This window comes from Eleutherodactylus coqui, chromosome 3, assembly GCF_035609145.1.
Source record: "Eleutherodactylus coqui strain aEleCoq1 chromosome 3, aEleCoq1.hap1, whole genome shotgun sequence".
NCBI lineage: Eukaryota > Metazoa > Chordata > Amphibia > Anura > Eleutherodactylidae > Eleutherodactylus > Eleutherodactylus coqui.
The window spans coordinates 133,290,727-133,310,697 of NC_089839.1; the positions used below are offsets into that span (position 1 = coordinate 133,290,727).

Here is a 19,971-nt window from a genome sequence, read left to right on the forward strand (position 1 = left end):
CAAGAATGTTTTCGTTGTTGGAGGAGGAGGGGGATGTTTTTGAGGCACTGCGTGTCTTCTCCACGTGTCCGTGGTTATATGCACCTTAACAGTAACCGGGGTAAATGGCCTTGCCGCCATCCTGTCTTTGGGAAGCCTCCGTTTCCACACCCCAGTGACATAGCATTAGCAGCGGTATAGGCAGAGCCCAGAATTAGTAACATTTCAGCGGTAGCATTAGGTACAGGCCCCAGTAACATATCACTGGCAGCAGTATAGGGGGAGCACAGTATTAGCTCCATTTCAGTAGTAGTAGCAGTCAAGACAGGCCCCAGTAACAATTCCGAAGCAGCAGTATAGGGGGAGCACAGTCTTAGTTCCATTTCAGTAATAGTAGCAGTCAAGACAGGCCCCAGTAACAATTCCGAAGCAGAAGTATAGCGGGAGCACAGTCTTAGTTCCATTTCAGTAGTAGTAGTAGTCAAGACAGGCCACAGTAACATTCCCGTTGCAGCAGTTTAGGGAGATAGCAGTCTCTTTCACATTTCAGTAATTGCAGTATAGACAAGGCCCCAGTTACATTTATGTAGCAAAAGTGTAGGCCAACCCCACACACCTTGCTGTACCATGAGTGCAGGCGAAGCCCATAAAAATTACTAGGATTACACTGTAGGCGAGGGCCCAAAAAAATTGGTGTACCAACAGTACTAATGTACCTCAGAAAAATTGCCCATGCCCAACCAAGAGGGCAGGTGAAAGCCATTAATCGCTTTGGTTACTGTGGCTTAATTTGTAACTAGGCCTGGAGGCAGCCCAGTTAAAATAAAAATTGGTTCAGGTGCAAGTTTCAACACTTTAATGAGAATTGAAACCTGTAACATTGTTTACAAAAGTAATATGACAGCCTTGTGGGCCTAAAATAAATTGCCCGTTCGGCGTGATTACGTGAGGTTTCAGGAGGAGGAGCAGGAGGAGGAGGATGAATAGAATACACAGATTGATGAAGCTAAAAGTTCCCCATTTTTTATGGTGATAGAGAACGATGCTTCCATCCGCGGGTGCAGCCTATGTATTGTTTAGGTACCGCTGCTGTCCGCTGGTGGAGAAGAGAAGTCTGGGGAAATCCAGGCTTTGTTCATCTTTATGAGTGTAAGCCTGTTGGCACTGTCAGTTGACAGGCGGGTACGCTTTTCCGTGATGATTCCCCCAGCTGCACTAAACACCCTCTCTGACAAGACGCTAGCCGCAGGGCAAGCAAGCACCTCCAGGGCATACAGCGCGAGTTCAGGCCACGTGTCCAGCTTCGACACCCAGTAGTTGTAGGGAGCAGAGGCGTCACGGAGGACAGTCGTGCGATTGGCTACGTACTCCCTCACCATCCTTTTACAGTGCTCCCGCCGACTGAGCCTTGACTGGGGAGCGGTGACACAGTCTTGCTGGGGAGCCATAAAGCTGTCAAAGGCCTTGGAGAGTGTTCCCCTGCCTGCACTGTACATGCTGCCTGATCTCCGCGCCTCCCCTGCTACCTGGCCCTCGGAACTGCTCCTTCTGCCACTAGCGCTGTCGTATGGGAATTTTACCATCAGTTTGTCCGCCAGGGTCCTGTGGTATAGCATCACTCTCGAACCCCTTTCCTCTCCGGGTATGAGAGTGGAAAGGTTCTCCTTATACCGTGGGTCGAGCAGTGTGTACACCCAGTAATCCGTAGTGGCCAGAATGCATGTAACGCGAGGGTCACGAGAAAGGCATCCTAACATGAAGTCAGCCATGTGTGCCAGGGTACCTGTATACAACACATGGCTGTCCTCACTAGGAAGATCACTTTCAGGATCCTCCTCCTTCTCCTCAGGTCATACACGCTGAAAGGATGACAGGCAAGCAGCATGTGTACCCTCAGCAGTGGGCCAAGCTGTCTCTTCCCCCTCCTCCTCATGCTCCTCCTCATGCTCCTCCTCCTCAACACACTGAGATATAGACATGAGGGTGCTCTGACTATCCAGCGACATACTGTCTTCCCCCGCCTCCGTTTCCGAGCGCAAAGCATCTGCCTTTATGCTTTGCAGGGAACTTCTCAAGAAGCATAGCAGAGGAATGGTGACGCTAATGATTTCAGCATCGCCACTCACCATCTGGGTAGACTCCTCAAAGTTTCCAAGGTCCTGGCAGATGTCTGCCAACCAGGCCCACTCTTCTGTAAAGAATTGAGGAGGCTGACTCCCACTACGCCACCCATGTTGGAGTTGGTATTCCACTATAGCTCTACGCTGCTCATAGAGCCTGGCCAACATGTGGAGCGTAGAGTTCCACTGTGTGGGCACGTCGCACAGCAGTCGGTGCACTGGCAGATTAAACCGATGTTGTAGGGTCGCAGGGTGGCAGCGTCCGTGTTGGACTTGCGGAAATGTGCGCTGAGCCGGCGCACCTTTCCGAGCAAGTCTGACTAGCGTGGGTAGCTTTTCAGAAACCGCTGAACCACCTAATTAAAGATGTGGGCCAGGTATGGCACGTGCGTGAGGCTGCTGAGCTGCAGAGCCGCCACCAGGTTACGGCCGTTGTCACACACGACCATGCCCGGTTGGAGGCTCAGCGGCAAAAGCCAGCGGTCGGTCTGCTCTGTCAGACCCTGCAGCAGTTTGTGGGCCGTGTGCCTCTTCTCTACTAAGCTGAGTAGTTTCAGCACGGCCTGCTGACGCTTGCCCACCGCTGTGCTGCCACGCCGCGCGACACCAACTGCTGGCGACATGCTGCTGCTGACACATCTTGATTGCGAGACAGAGGTTGCGTAGGAGGAGGGTGGTTTAGTGGAGGAAGCATACACCGTCACAGATACCACCACCGAGCTGGGGCCCGCAATTCTGGGGGTGGGTAGGACGTGAGCGGTCCCAGGCTCTGACTCGGTCCCAGCCTCCACTAAATTCACCCAATGTGCCGTCAGGGAGATATAGTGGCCCTGCCCGCCTGTGCTTGTCCACGTGTCCGTTGTTAAGTGGACCTTGCCAGTAACTGCGTTGGTGAGGGCGCGTACAATGTTGCGGAAGACGTGGTCGTGCAGGGCTGGGACGGCACATCGGGAAAAGTAGTGGTGACTGGGAACCGAGTAGTGCGGGGCCGCCGCCGCCATCATGCTTTTGAAAGCCTCCATTTCCAAAAGCCTATACGGCAGCATCTCCAGGCTGATCAATTTGGCTATGTGCACGTATAACGCTTGAGCGTGCGGGTGCGTGGCTGCGTACTTGCACTTGCGCTCAAAGAGTTGCGCTAGCGACGTCTGGACGCAACACTGAGAGACATTGCTGGATGGGGCCGAGGACAGTGGAGGTGAGGGTGTGGGTGCAGGCCGGGAGACACCCGTGCCTGTGTCCTGAGAGGGGGGTTGGATCTCAGTGGCAGGTTGGGGCACAGGGGGAGAGTCAGTGGTGCAAACCGGAGGTGGTGAATAGCCTTCGTCCCACCTTGTGGGGTGCTTGGCCATCATATGCCTGCGCATGCTGGTGGTGGTGGCTCCCCGGCTGATCTTGGCGCGACAAACCTTGCACACCACAGTTCGTCGGTCGTCTGCACTCTCAGTGAAAAACTGCCACACCTTTGAGCACCTTGGCCTCTGCAGGGTGGCATGGCGCGAGGGGGCGCTTTGGGAAACAGTTGGTGGATTATTCGGTCTGGCCCTGCCTCTACCCCTGGCCACCGCACTGCCTCTTCCAACCTGCCCTGCTGCTGCACTTGCCTCCCCCTCTGAAGACCTGTCCTCAGTAGGCTTAGCAAACCAGGTGGGGTCAGTCACCTCATCGTCCAGCTGCTCTTCCTCCAAATCCTCTGTGCGCTCCTCCCTCGGACTTACTGCCCTTACTACTACCTCACTGATAGACAACTGTGTCTCATCGTCATCATCCTCCTCACCTACTGAAAGCTCTTGAGACAGTTGCCAGAAGTCCCCAGCCTCATCCCCAGGACCCCGGGAACTTTCCAAAGGTTGGGCATCAGTCACGACAAACTCCTCTGGTGGGAGAACCATTGCTGCCCAATCTGGGCAGGGGCCCGAGAACAGTTCCTGGGAGTCTGCCTGCTCCTCAGAATGTGTCATTGTAATGGAGTGAGGAGGCTGGGAGGAAGGAGGAGCAGCAGCCAGAGGATTCAGAGTTGCAGCTGTGGACGGCGTAGAAGACTGGGTGGTCGATAGATTGCTGGATGCACTTTCTGCCATCCACGACAGGACCTGCTCACACTGCTCAGTTTCTAATAAAGGTCTACCGCGTGTACTCATTAATTGTGAGATGAATCTGGGGAGCCCAGAAACTTTCCTCTCTCCTAATCCCACAGCAGTCGGCTGCGATGCACCTGGACCAGGAGCTCGGCCTGTGCCCACACCCTGACTTGGGCCTCCGCGTCCTCGTCCCCGTCCTCTAGGCCTACCCCTACCCCTCAGCATGGTGTATTACGAGTAGAGCAGAAACAGAATGCTGTAATTAAATGTGCCGCTTATTGGCTTGTGGTTGGAGGCTGACTTCGCTAACGGAACGCACAGCAGAGCCAGGAAACAATTATGCGCAAGCCTGTAGTGAGACGTAGGTGCGTATGACTGAGCTACTGGAATTCACAGGGCAGAACCAGTCAAGTGGCCAAAGGCCAGTGGTAGGCCTTAAGTATTTTGCTTCTATTTTTTTAAATGGTGAGGTGAAAAACCAGACAGACACTGTATCCAGCGTATATTATGTATACTGTTTCCCTCTGGCGGGATGTCGGCGGTCATGTAACGGGCACAGCAGAGCCAGGAAACAATTATGCGCAAGCCTGTAGTGAGACCTAGGTGCGTATGACTGAGCTACTGGAATTCACAGGGCAGAACCAGTCAAGTGGCCAAAGGCCAGTGGTAGGCCTTAAGTATTTTGCTTCTATTTTTTTAAATGGTGAGGTGAAAAACCAGACAGACACTGTATGCAGCGTATATTATGTATACTGTTTCCCTCTGGCGGGATGACGGCGGTCATGTAACGGGCACAGCAGAGCCAAGAAACAATTATGCGCAAGCCTGTAGTGAGACCTAGGTGCGTATGACTGAGCTACTGGAATTCACAGGGCAGAACCAGTCAAGTGGCCAAAGGCCAGTGGTAGGCCTTAAGTATTTTGCTTCTATTTTTTTAAATGGTGAGGTGAAAAACCAGACAGTCACTGTATGCACATATATTATGTATACTGTTTCACTCTGGCGGGATGACGGCGGTCATGTAACGGGCACAGCAGAGCCAGGAAACAATTATGCGCAAGCCTGTAGTGAGACCTAGGTGCGTATGACTGAGCTACTGGAATTCACAGGGCAGAACCAGTCAAGTGGCCAAAGGCCAGTGGTAGGCCTTAAGTATTTTGCTTCTATTTTTTTAAATGGTGAGGTGAAAAACCAGAGAGACCAAACCGTATATTATGTATACTGTTTCCCTCTGGCGGGATGACGGCGGCCATGTAACGGGCACAGCAGAGCCAGGAAACAATTATGCGCAAGCCTGCTGTAACGCTTAGCTGGGTATTAGTTAGCGACTACTACCCCCAGCAGACACGCAGTAAACTGAAGACGGTCACAGGCAGCCCAAATATAGTATTTTTCCCCAATTTTTTTGAAAAAGCCCACTGCTTATATAGCCAGTATACCTCTTTCCCTGTACCACTGTCCCTGCCTCACCAGTACTGCCCCTATACTGAGTAAAATGACTGCTCACTGAGGACGCTATGGTCTGCACGCCCGATATACGAAAAAAAAAAAAATTGTGCAACACTGCTAAAAGCAGTTTCAACAGTACTGCACACGGTCAGATGTGGCCCTAAGAAGGACCGTTGGGGTTCTTGAAGACTGAAATAACACCTAACACTCTTCCTATAGCAACAACAGCATCAGCAGCACTTTCCCTGATCTCTGTCAGCATGCATGTGTGGCGAGCCGCGGGCAGGGCAGATTTAAATACTCGGGTGTCATCTGATCTCCCCAGCCACTCACTGCAGGGGGGTGGGATAGGGCTGGAATGTCACAGGAGGAAGTTGTAATGCCTTCACTGTGCTTCTATTGGCCAGAAAAGCGCGCACATTTCTCAGGGAAGGAAATGTAATGGAGTCGAGCACCGCGTGGTGCTCGTCTCGAGTAACGAGCATCTCGAACACCCTAATACTCGAACGAGCATCAAGCTCGGACGAGTACGCTCGCTCATCTCTAGTCCTTACTCTTTAGCTTGACTCTTAACGCGATGTGATATCATGATGTGCCGCGCTATCAGGGGGGTTTATTTACACTTTGAAATACTTTACAATGGGTTTTGTTGTGTTACAATGAGAGAACAAGAGCATTTAAATAGGTCATGATAATTTTATGCATGGTGATATCACAATTAAGGGACAAGTTGTCCCATCTGTCAGTGTGCCATTTAAAGTTAAAATACAGTTGATGCGCATAACGAATACATTGTGAGGCGCAGGGATTTGTAGGACGGCGTGGAGTACAGCTAGATTGCCAAGGGAACGCCAAAAGGGCATGACAATGCTGTGGCACAGGTGCTACTGACTATCAAACTGTCCACATGTCACAATGGACGATATATACAGTAGTTCTGTTCCTGTGCAGGAAGAGCAGTGTGGAGTTTAGCAAGTCGTGTCATAACTACAGTAATATGCTTTTACACGGAAGAACTAACATTTAAAAAAAACTAAAAATGCTAGATCCTGTGAATTTGAACGAATCATCTATATATATAAAGACGAAAGCCCTCACTGACTCACTGACTGACTGACTCGCCAAAAGTTCTCCAACTTCCCGATGTCGTTGAAACATGAATTTTGGCACGAGCATAGATTATCTCCAAAATAGAAAAAGTTATTGGGTCCCAACTCGATTATTCAATTCTAGCGCAAAAGAATTAGCGTTGAAATTTAACATACATAATCAAAATCTCTCACTTCCCAATGTCATAGAAACTTAAAATTTGGCATGGGCATTGAATATGTCATAAATAGGAAAAGTTAATGGGTCCCAACTTGATTATTCAATTCTATGCGCAAAAGAATTAGCGTCCAAATTTTACGTACGGAATCTAATTCTCTCACTTCCCGGTGTCATAGAAACTCGAAATTTGGCTGGAGCATTGATTATGTCTAAAATAGGAAAAGCTAATGGGTCCCAACTCGATTATTCAATTCTATGCGCAAAAGAATTAGCGTCCAAATTTTACGTACGGAATGTAATTTTCTCACTTTCCGGTGTCATAGAAACGTGAAATTTGGCAGGAGCATTGATTATGTCATAAATTGGTTAAAGCTAATGGGTCCCAACTCGATTATTCAATTCTATGTGCAAAAGAATTAGCGTCCAAATTTTACGTACGGAATGTAATTTTCTCACTTTCCGGTGTCATAGAAACGTGAAATTTGGCAGGAGCATTGATTATGTCATAAATAGGAAAAGCTAATGGGTTCCAACTCGATTAATCAATTCTATGCGCAAAAGAATTAGCGTCCAAATTTTATGTACGGAATGTAATTTTCTCACTTTCTGGTGTCATAGAAATGTGAAATTTGGCACGAGCATTGATTATGTCATAAATAGGAAAAGCTAATGGGTCCCAGCTCGATTATTCAATTCTATGCGCAAAAGAATTAGCGTTCAAATTTTATGTACGGAATGTAATTTTCTCACTTTCTGGTGTCATAGAAACGTGAAATTTGGCATGAGCATTCATTATGTCATAAATAGGAAAAGCTAATGGGTCCCAACTCGATTATTCAATTCTATGCGCAAAAGAATTAGCGTCCAAATTTTACACACGGAATGTAATTTTCTCACTTTCTGGTGTCATAGAAACATGAAATTTGGCACGAGTATTCATTATGTCATAAATAGGAAAAGCTAATGGGTCCCAACTCGATTATTCAATTTTATGCGCAAAGGAATTAGCGTCCAAATTTTACGTACGGAATGTAATTTTCTCACTTTCTGGTGTCATAGAAACATGAAATTTGGCACAAGCATTGATTAGGTCATAAATAGGAAAAACTAATGGGTCCCAACTCGATTATTCAATTCTATGCGCAAAAGAAATAGCGTCCAAATTTTACGTACGGAATGTAATTTTCTCACTTTCCGGTGTCATAGAAATGTGAAATTTGGCACGAGCATTGATTATGTCATAAATAGGAAAAGCTAATGGGTCCCAACTCGATTATTCAATTCTATGCGCAAAAGATTTAGCGTGCAAATTTTACGTACATAATCTAAATCTCTCACTTCCCAATGTCATAGAAACATGAAATTTGCCATAAGCATTAAATATGTCATAAATAGGAAAAGTTAATGGGTCCCAACTCGATTATTCAATTCTAAGTGCCAAAGAACTAGCATCCAAATTTTACGTACGGAATCTAATTCTCGCACTTTCCGGTGTCATAGAAACATGAAATTTGGAACGGGCATTGATTGTGTCATACATAGGAAAAGGTAATGGGTCCCGACTCGATTATTCAATTCTAAGCGCAAAAGAATTAGCGTCCACATTTTACGTACGAAATCTAATTCTCTCACTTCCCAATGTCATAGAAACTTGAAATTTGGCATGGGCATTGAGTATGACATAAATAGGAAAAGTTAATGGGTCCCAACTCGATTATTCAATTCTAAGTGCAAAAGAATTAGCGTCCAAATTTTACATATGGAATTTAATTCTCTCACTTCCTGATGTCATTTTATATAAAGGAAACATTGCATGGTTACCTCCCCGTGGTGTTTCCTAGGTAACGCAGAGAACTATGCAAAATGGTGAACATATGTTTTTCCAGTATCTCTAAAGTAACCACGACTTCATAAGATTTTCCGTGTGAACACCAGATAAACACCAGTACCAAATTAACTCGGGCGAAACCGGGTATATCAGCTAGTTTACTATAAACGCAGCCAACAAGTGAACAATAAACGATATTAATTCACTTATCGTTCATTGTATGCATGCATAAAAATCATTGTTGGCTTATTCGCTAATCATTTGGTTTCAAACACAGATCGTTTAGTCGTTACTTATACAGAACTGAATGACGGAACGATCCTTTAAAAAAAACAAAAAACAATTTGTCTGTATGTTTAAAGCGGCGGTCCGATTGAACCAGCAAACTGTCATCATTTGCTTTTTCGCTTGGGCAAACGATTTCTCACTATGTGAAAAGCTACCCTTAGGGCGCCCACCCACTGGCGTTTTTTTTCCCTGCGAAATTCGCAGCATTTTTTTCTCTGCAGGGTTCTATGGGACTTGTAATGTTAAAATCGCGATCGCGCAAAATCGCAATTTACCGCGAAATCGCGATTTTGCGCGATCGCGATTTTAACATTACAAGTCCCATAGACCCCTGCAGAGAAAAAAATGCTGCGAATTTCGCAGGGACAAAAAACGCCAGTGGGTGGGCGCCCTTAGGCTAATTTCACATAGGCTAGTGTGATATCTGGCTGTTAATTTCATCCCGATATCCTGCTCACCAACGTGCGTTTTTTAAATCTTTTTTTACTACTTTAGGGCGAGCACCCACTGGCGTTTTTTTACCTGCGTTTTGCGTTTTGCGTTTTGCGTTTTTCCTGCACAGGCATAGAGATAACATGTGTTCCTGTCCACTGGCGTTTTTTTTGCATTGCGTTTGCGTTTTTAACATAGGAACTGTCAGTTGCATATGTGTCCTTATTTTTCTCCATGGAAATTAATGGCAAAGCCGCGGGACACGCGGCGAAAACGCTGCGTTTTTTCCCCGCGGGAAACGCAAACGCCAGTGGGTGCTCGCCCTTAGGGTAGCAGTGATCCTCGACAAGGATCGGCAAGTGTTTCCCATTGTTTTCAGTGGGAAACCTTGCATCACATCGTACCTGTGTGCACCTTGCAGGTCTGTGTTGCTGTGCCTGCCCCATTGAAAAAAATGGGTGATGCGTTCCAAGGGAATGCCCAAAGATTAGACATGCTACAATTTTCTTTCTGCACTGCCAGGAAAAAAAAATCACTCATGTATGACCCAATTTAAAAGAATGATTATATTCGTGCAAGATTTGTGTCTCGCAACGCACAAATCTTGTGCGATTTTCTCGGCTGTGTGATTAGCGGCCTTAGTTGGCTGCAAATTCCAGAGGTATTGTGGCAGGGGCCACTAAAGAATGCCTGTCTGAGGAGCAGGAAACAGCAGTTTTTGAGAGGCTTGCCAGAGGAATCGACTAGGGGACTAGAAGGGAAGCAGGCAGTGAGACAAGCACAGTGACCAGAGAGGTCTGTGTATGGTGAACCCAATACCATCACCACCCCAGTCCATAGGTCAGAAGGACGAAAGTTCGAAGGCATTAAAAACCCTGTTTGTTGAGTTTCAGTTCAGTTACCTGCTAATTAAAGTACTATTTCTGACCCTGTAGTACGGCTGGTTTTGGTCATTGGAACCCCCACCAATTGTGAGATTGGAGGGACCGCAGCACTGATTTAATGCTACATCCCCTTCAAAGTTTTTTCCTGCACCATCGTGAATGTAGCTGTGCTTTAACCTCAGGATCAGTGAGGGTCCTGAAAGTTGGGCCTCTATGATCAGAAAGTGATGGCAATAACCCTTTAACCAACCTTCATTCAATGAATGGCTGAGTGCTGCCTGTGATTGGCTGAGCGCTCAGCCAATCAGATACAGCCCTTTCACCAGGTGGAGATTTTAATAGCTCTGTTCAGCTGCGCGGCTGAGCAGAACTGTTGCCGCTGGATGTCGGCTGTAATAAACAGCCGGTGCCCAGGCTGTATAAAGCTAGGTTGCACCGCAATCTACGTTCATACATAGTTGGCACAGGAAATAAAACAGGACATAACTGTACGCCCTATAGCAGGAAGTGGTTCAAGGGGTATTTCGCACACAAACTAACATTTTAAAATCTAATGTACATTATCACACGTCATTTTCTACTAGGTCAACTGTACCTGGTCTAGCTTCTTTCTTCATTTTCTGTCATGTGACCTTCTACCACTTCTGACATCTTGTCTACATTTGCTACTTCTTGCGTTGCCCGTAGCCTGCAACTCCCTGTGAGCAGTGCATGATTGGGAGGACAGGAGGGAAGCACTGAGCTGTATTGCTCATGTGACCTCAGAGTGCTGGACAGTCCGTCTGCTTCAGCAGTTTTCTCTGGCTATCTGAGAGGGAGGTTGGTGCTGGTAAGTTGTAGGACCTGTGAGCTGTGGGCGGAGCTATAGCACTTGCCGGGAAACAAGCTCTATACATACTGGAAGTTGGTAACAGTCTGTTGCTGTGTTTAGAGTGGAAGTGATGTATAAAAACACAGCAGCATATCGGCAGCAGCACAGGACGAAGTAGAAGCTTCAGAGCAGTGGATAAAGGATACAGGTTGCTGATAATTAGTGGTACCTCCTAGATTTCAGAATTTTCAGAATTTCCATTTTGTGTCTGTAAAACCTCTTTAAAAGTCTGCTTTAAATGTCCAAGTTTGTTTTCTGCAAATATAATTCTCAGGAAAGCTAAGGAATCTTGCTATAGAATAAATGTAAGAAATAATTATTAATAGGCTATTACTTCATTAAAAAAAGTATCCAAAACTGTAGAATGCATTTGTTGTTGTTAGCCGTTTAGTGATTCATGACCCTAAAGGCTCCTTCCCTCCATGTTTTTCGGTTTTGCACAGCTGCTTCCAGTTGTGTGATATCAGCTTTGACAGTATCAGCCATCGTGTTCTTTGGCGGCCGGGTCTTCTTTTGCCGCTGATCTTTCCAAGCATTATAGATTTTTCTAGACTCTGCTTGCATTACATGGCCAAAATACATGAGTTTGAGTCTGGTCATCTTATCCTCCAGTGATATATTGGGTCTTATACGATCCAGGACTTCTCTGTTTGTTACTCTCGCCATCCAGGGCATACACAGCAGCTTTCGCCAGTATCACAGCTCAAACGCATCAATCCTTCTTTTATCAGCTTTTTTCGCAGTCCAGCTTTCACATCCCTACATGGCTCTGGGGAAAACGATGGGTTGCATTATCCTGTATGTAGTTACTATACCAATATCACTACTTTTCCAGATTTTGTCCATGTTTATCATTGCGCTTTGCCCCAGTACTATCCAACATATTATCTCTGGCATAGAGAATCTAGCCTGGTCAATTTTTACTTAACCCATTGATAGAGTATGTAAGTGTTCTCTGTCTTCATTTCCCAAAAGAGGTCTTCTAGCTTGAAACTGTAAAGACAACCTGCTAGTGTTTGATTCCACTTAGGGTAAGCGGATGTATCTCTTTCTATTAAGGCAGATACATTTTGTATGCTTAGAGCTGAGAATAGAGAATTACATGCAAGGCATAGCAATCAAGTCTTAACAGTTCCTTGAATACTAATAGATGGAAATGATGTTCACATCTGGTATCTTTTATTTTATCTTTTTATACAGGCACAGCTTTCTCAGGCTTTGAGTGGAGTTTCTGATAAAGCAAAAGAAGCCAAAGAATTCTTGGTACAGCTAAAGAACATACTGCAACAAATCCAGGTATTATTCTTCTGTTCCCTACACAAGTGCATCCAGACAATGACATAACACACCATGCAATAAAAAGGAAAACTGATTGATTGCCCTCTATTGATCTTCCCTATGGACTTTTTGTATAGGGCTGTATTCACATGTACTTCCTTTGTGGCATCATTTTAGTATGTTATTGTGCAGAAAAACATAGTGCAAAGACTTACTATTAGAGCTCCCACCCACTGGCGTTTTTTTCTCCACTGCGATGAGATTCTAAAGTTAAACTCTCGCATCGCAGTGCGAGAAAAACGCAGGCAGATATCCCAAAATCGCTGGGATATCGCTGCGACATTGCCAGTCTTTTCAATGGGGCCAGCGGCAGCAGCGCTAGCCCCATTGAAAAGGTATGAAGAATGCCGCGGACTTCTGCCACAGCTGTGACAGCTGTCACAGCTGTGGCAGAAGTCCAAGGCATGCTATCCCATTGCTTTCAAGTGGTTTCTGACAAGCCCTGCAGAATGATTATCGGAGAAGGGCTTGAAATATAAGCCCTTCCCCGATAATCATAAAAAAGTGGTTAAAAAAATAATAAAAATGTTACTTACCTCTCCTGCTGTCAGCCGCGTCCTCCGGCTGACTCCCCGTCACTGCTACTGAGCTCTTTCAGCAGACGGGGATTTAAAAATCCCCGCCTCCTGAAAGGGCTGTGCAGATTGGCTGAGGGCTCAGCCAATAGCAGCTACTGCTTAGCTATTGGCTGAGCCCTCAGCCAATCTGCACAGTCCTTTCAGGAGGCGGGGATTTTTAAATCCCCGTCTGCTGAAAGAGCTCAGTAGCAGTGACGGGGAGCCAACCGGAGGACGCGGCTGACAGCAGGAGAGGTGAGTAACCTTTTTTATTATTTTTTTAACCACTTTTTTATGATTATCAGGGAAGGGCTTATATTTCAAGCCCTTCTCCGATAATCATTCTGCAGGGCTTGTCAGAAACCACTGCTTTCAATGGGATCGGCACCCATTGAAAGCAATGGGATAGCATGCCGCTGACTTCTGCCACAGCTGTGACAGAGGGTTCCTTCATCCCCTCGGTCCCCGCGGGGATGAAGGAAACTCCTGCCACAGCTGTGACAGCTGTGGCAGAAGTCCGCGGCATTCTCCATATCTTTTCAATGGGGCTAGCGCTGCTGCCGCTGGCCCCATTGAAAAGCCTGTCGCAGCGATATCGCAGCGATTTTCTCGCACTGCTCTGCGAGAGTTTTTACTTACTCTCGCAGTGCAGTGGAGAAAAAAACGCCAGTGGGTGGGAGCCCTAAGAGTGATTCTGTTCTCTAAAACTCACAATAACACAATGCAGTTATAAACTGCATGATATTTATAATTATTGCTGTTGAAAAAAAGACAAATAAAGATGTGTAAAAACCATGCATTGGAACCAGATGTGGACGCAGAGTCTGTGCAAAGGGCCCTTGTGCAAAGAGCGTGTGTGTGTGTATGTAAATGTTGAAGTAATCTATTAATTTAGGTGATACTTAAGGGGTATCTTAGTTTTTTCAATCAGTTATTGCTAATTATTATTTGATGCATTGGAGAGGAGTACAATGAGAAACACTCAAGTCATGTTTCCAAGATCTTTTTTTTATTGTTCCAATGCAAGATGTTATATAGTGTAAGAACTCCCACGAAGTCAACAATTCAAAGTCTACAGCATGTGTGATACTAATCTCTTAGTAAAACATTACAAAGATTAATGATGACAAAGCTGCATGCTCAGTGTCTCAGACCCTGTTAGTAAAACTACAATATGTGTCTTTGGCACACGTACTTCTTGTTATGCACACGATAATGCATAATAATGCCTTACAAAGGCTCACACTCAGTAGTAAAGCCCTTCACTAATAATGCTCCATAGGCCCACACTCAGTAGGAATGCCCCACATAGGCCCCCACTTAGTAATAATGTCCCTCACTAATAATGACCCATAAGGGCCTTCAATCAATAACAATTCCCCATTTAAACACCTGCTCAGTAATTATGTCCCATATAGGTCCCATTCAGTAATAATGCCCCTCATAGGCCCCCATTAACAATAGCCCTCATAAGCCCCAGCCCCCACTCAGTAATGATGCTTGCTTTTGCCCCCATTCATAGTAATGACCTTCATAAGCCCTAGCTCTCCATTAACAGTGCCCCTCAAAGCCTCAACCCACACTCAGTAATAGTACCCCGCAAAGGCCCCAGGCTCCATTGAGCAATAATGTCCTTCATGGACACCAGCCCCTCACTAAGTAACAGTGTCCCATATAGGCCCCAGGCTCCACTGAGCAATAAGGTCCTTCATAGACACCAACCCCTCACTAAGTAACAGTCCCCTATATAGGCCCTACCCCACACTTAGCAATAATGTCCTTCATACTCCGTAGCCTACCATTTAGTAGCAGTGCCCTTTATATATAGTAAAATAAAAACAATTATACTCACCTGTGTCACTCCTCCACCCCCCCCTCCCCCTCTTCACTGGCTGTCTTCTGAGTACAGCAATTATGTAATCACTGTGGCTAGTTCCTGGCTGCAGTGATCATGTGTGCTTGTCACATGATCGCTCTGCACTTGGTCATTGGGTGAGCTCTGCGGCATGGGCTTCAGAGGCCGGGAGTGGAAGGAACGCCGCAGGTGAATAACAGTTTTTTTGCACACCTCACCAAATAGATTTAGAAAAACTTCGGCCCCAAAACTCAACCATCCCACTGGGAATTTTTCAGGTGGGTTCTATGGCCAATCATACTTGGCTCATAGGAACTGAAATGCTGATTCTAGATACTGTATGTAAGACTTATACTTGCCCTCCCAACCATTTCCCAGCTGTACACTGTCAAAGCCACCGCAGAATGCAGCCAGCAGACTGCTTCTACACACACATAAACTAAGAGAATTAGTAGTCTAATTCTGTGCAAGCACCAAGCAGTTTTCCCATATGCATTTGGTGGTAGCCTTTGACAGTGCACAGTGAAGAAACCACGCGAAAGCTATATAAGACTTACATCGGTGGTTTTAGCGTTTCAGCTCCTATGAGCCAATAAATTTAGCTTATAGGGCTCACAAGAGCTAACAGACTTGCTTTAAGGCCCAATGTCCACAGGTGGATTTGAATTGCAGAATCCACAGTTGAAGCCGCCCATAGGTAAACATTAGCGTCCGCAACTAAATTAAAGCATGCAGATTTGATTTGTGGACCTTTGGGTAAGGAAATGAAATTGCACCCTGCTCTATTTCAGTGCAGTTCCCGCAAGGATGGCTTTCATTGAAGTCAATGGAAGCTGTCTGATCCACGGCCCGTCCGCAATTGACATTGCAGATGGGCCACGGATTCTGCAGGAAAGCAGGAGATTGAAAAAAAAAAACAACAACGCTTCCGCACACATCTGAAGTAGACAAAAAAGAAGCAGAGTCCTCAGCGGCGGACAGGGTCAGATTCCGCTGCGGGCTCCCGCATGCGGAATCCAACCCGCCCGTGGACATGAACCCTATGAAATTAAGGCCAGTTTGACACAGCCAAGAAACTCTTGTGAGATGTGTGCATTGCGAGACTCATAAATCTTGTGTGAATATGAAACCATTTTTTTGAATGGAGCCATACACATGAACAATGTTTTCCTGCAGTGCATCGCGTGTATTATTTTTTCGCGTTCCTCGGCTTAAATACAGTGGTTTAGCTCTAGGATCTTGTATACATGGTGATAGTGATTGCATTGCATTTAGGGTTACTTTACACAGGACCACTGTTAGAATCATAAGCACATGACAGCTTTTCCAATAACCATTTCACACAGCAGCGATAGTCATTCAGTGAATGGAGATGGAGCGCGTTGGAGATTACTTCCAGCCGTCCACATCCATTCCATTGTGAGCAAGCAGTCGTTCAATGATGAACAACTGTCTGTTTACACTGAGAGCGAGACGCTCACTAGTCATTTAGTTTCAGTGAGCCATAACATAGCAACTACTAAGCGATATTTTGCTCAATACCCTGTTGGGTCCCGTAGTTACACAAGACAACTATCACTGAAAAACAACCAATTAAGCAATTTTCTTAGGCTAAAAGTTATCCCGTGTAAGCTGCCCTTATTTTCAGTGATCACAGGTCCCATCTCTCTGATTTGTGGCATCTGTTGTGTTACAATCATGTGGGCAAACTAGGCACAGGGCCCACACGATCGTGACCAAAGCAGACCAGGTATTCACATGGGTTTCTGGCAAACTGACCCTTTATTACCAGGAGGTTGGCATGACCCTACCTAAGCGGGGACATTGTCCCCATAAGGGCAGCCCAGCGGTCTTCGGATCTGGGCCCTAGTTGATCCTAGGAGCCACACACCAGAACAGAATGCATTCCCATGCCACATGACAGGGACTGGACAACAGGACACACAGAATCAGAAAACACAACATACAGCAGCCACAATGCAAACACTAATAGCAGATGATAAGCTGAATATAAATGCGAGGTGTTAGTTTGTACATTGGCCAATGAACTTAAGCTGCAAGCCCCAACAAGGCCCCTCATATCTTGCAGTCCCTACATTAGCAAGACACATCTACCAGAGGGCCCTAGGGGCCAACCTAGCGCAGACATAGCAAACAAACTCAGCAGAGCAAATTGACACAAAATAAACGTACAAGCGGACATGAACCGCAAGGCAAAGATCACACAGCAAGCTGCAACAAAACAGAGAACAGGTAACAGGACACATGTCACAGATACATCCAAACAGTACAAGACCAGCTTCAGACTGACTAGGAGCTAGGTTTATATGTGAGCACAGACCCAGGGGATTGGCTAGCAGAAAGTACCACACCCAGCCAGCTCAATCAATTAGCCCTGTGAGGGCTATGCTGCTAGGAAGCTTAGAACTACAGATCCCAGCAGCACACATAACATGTTGTTGTTCATTGTTATTTTCCAGATCAGTATCCAGTTCAAAGTTATCCATCAAGACCCAAACCATAGAGCCTGCAATCATCTGTACCTGTACCTAAACCATACAGCCTGGAGCCATCTGTACCTGTACCTATACCTAAACCCTACAGCCTGCAGTCATCTGTACCCATACCTAAAGCATAGAACCTCTGTCATCTGTGCCTGTACACATATCTAAACCATTCTGCACTTGTAGATATAGCTAAACCATACAGCCTGCAGTCATCTGCACCTGTACACATACCTAAACCATACAGTTCGCAGTCATCTGTACCTGTACCCATACCTAAACCATACAGCTTACAGTCATCTGTGCCTGTACCCATACATAAACCATCCAGCCTGCAGTCATCAACACCAATTCCTAAACCATACAGCCTGCAGTCATCTGTACCTGTACCTAAACCATGCAGCTTGCAGTCACCTGTACCGGTACCCATACCTAAATCATACAGCCTGCAGTCATCTGTACCTGTACCCATACCTAGTTTTTCAAACATGACAGACTACATGAAAATTTGTTTGTAGCCCCTTTAGGGCTGTGTAAATGTTTTTTGTTGCACTTTCCAATCACAATTTAAAAACCCATCCAAAAACCACATGCGTTTTTAAGAAACTGCATACTTATACCATCTGTATACCAGCATGCTCCATATCACCATATGCAGGAGGTATAACTTACAGTAGCTATACATATAATTATATACAGGAAATACCCAGGTTATACAAGCATGCTCCATATCACTATATATAGGGAGATGTATAACTTATACCATCTGTACATATACAATTATATACTGAAGATACCCAGGTTATACCAGCATGCTCCATATCAACTCCAGGCTGTTATCTGTATGGAGGTTATTACATCTTCTGGTTATGGTCCTCATAAGAGAACACACTGCTAGGAAAGGAGTCAGGCGTTTAGTACAGCAGCGTGAGATAACAGCCCGCAGTTGCGGTCCATGGGTTGTGCACTTGGGGGAGGATGGTGGGTGCTTTCTCTCCAGTGCTGCACTGCAGTGGCAAGGCTGCCTCTGATCGATTGTGTGCAATGCATTCATAAGGTATTTTGCTACTCCAAATATATTAAAAGAATAGTTCATGTTCTTCTGATTTGGGAACACCATACATAATTGGTGATAGTGAGCATGTGGTGGATGTGACTGAGTGTGTGGCATGGAATTTGAATTGTGTCGAATGTACAACAAGACAGTTAAAACGCAGAATTTCAGAATATATTGCAGATACAAATTGGGAGAAAGAAATATATCTGGAGCAGAAAAACGCTTTCTGAATTGCACGATCATAATCTGGCCTCGTTCAAATACTATGGCATTGAAAGGGTCATTAACCCTTTCCAATCCAATTTGTATCCTGGTTTTCCTATGGGGCTTACTCTTTTTCTGCTGCTATTCAATAGTGCTATGTGCTGGCTAAAGTCAATACTGCATGAGGTGATACGTTGGATAGGCTGGCAATATATAGTGAGAGAACCCCGACGGGCGTCTTCCAACATCGGAGCTGTACAGCCTTAAATCAGAATGTCTTTCTAATTGTTTTTCTGGTTTCTGATTGGTTGAGATTGCTTTTAATGCTGTATATTTTCATTGTTAGAATGTTGTGACTAAGAGCAGTAACGCTAGAAATGCGTAGGGACTGTGGTATACACATCATGGAAACAGTTTTTTTGGATTAAGAATAGAGATGAGCGAGCGTACTCGGAAAAGCACTACTCGCTTGAGTAATTTGCTTTATCCGAGTATCGCTGTGCTCGTCCCTGAAGATTCGGGTGCCGGCACGGAGCGGGGAGCTGCAGGGGAGAGCAGGGAGGAACGGAGGGGAGATCTTTCTCTCCCTCTCTCCCGCCCGCTCTGCCCCGCTCCCCGCTGCGACTCACCTGTCAGCCGCAGCGGCACCCGAATCTTCAGGGACGAGCACAGCGATACTCGGATAAAGCAAATTACTCGAGCGAGTAGTGCTTTTCCGAGTACGCTCGCTCATCTCTAATTAAGAAATAAAAGTGACATTTTTAAGGAAGTGCTGGAGTTTTATGCATCCATTCTGTAGTAACAGAGGTCGATGCACTGCAGATGTTAGCTACTTTAATGACAGAGATTTATTAATTGACAGGCTAAAATGTTGGTTTGTTTTTATTGTGCCTAGCCCATTCTAGCTTATTATCTGCCCCAGAGGAATCTACCTAAAGGCCCTTTTACACGGCACAATTATCGTTGGTAGTCGTTCGCGCTCCTGCGGGGTTTTGAACGATATTCGTTCCATGTAAAAGAATGCAGAAACTGAACTACTGGGCGAGAGTCATCCAGTCAATCAGTTTTAAGCATGCTTAAAATCCTGAATGATAATCGTTCAGTGTAAACAGCAGCAATTCAGTTCTGCTTACAGTGAATGAAGAGGGGCGGGGGAACACCAGAGAGAAAACTCTTCTACAGCCGCCCCGCGCTGTCAGCGATCCAGCGATACTCGCTCCTGTGTAAAAGGGTCTTAAGTCTTTATATTTACCAG

General features: G+C 45.8%; 1 protein-coding gene across 1 annotated transcript in view; it reads left to right on the plus strand.

The window, feature by feature from the left end:
* The window catches only part of TRIM67 (tripartite motif containing 67), a 177,355-nt gene that overhangs the window by 56,537 nt on the left and 100,847 nt on the right, over positions 1-19,971 (plus strand). Inside the window, exon 2 of the mRNA XM_066594880.1 lies at positions 12,402-12,497. Within this exon, the coding sequence (XP_066450977.1) occupies positions 12,402-12,497 (96 nt within the window). The remainder of the gene's footprint in view (positions 1-12,401; positions 12,498-19,971) is intronic.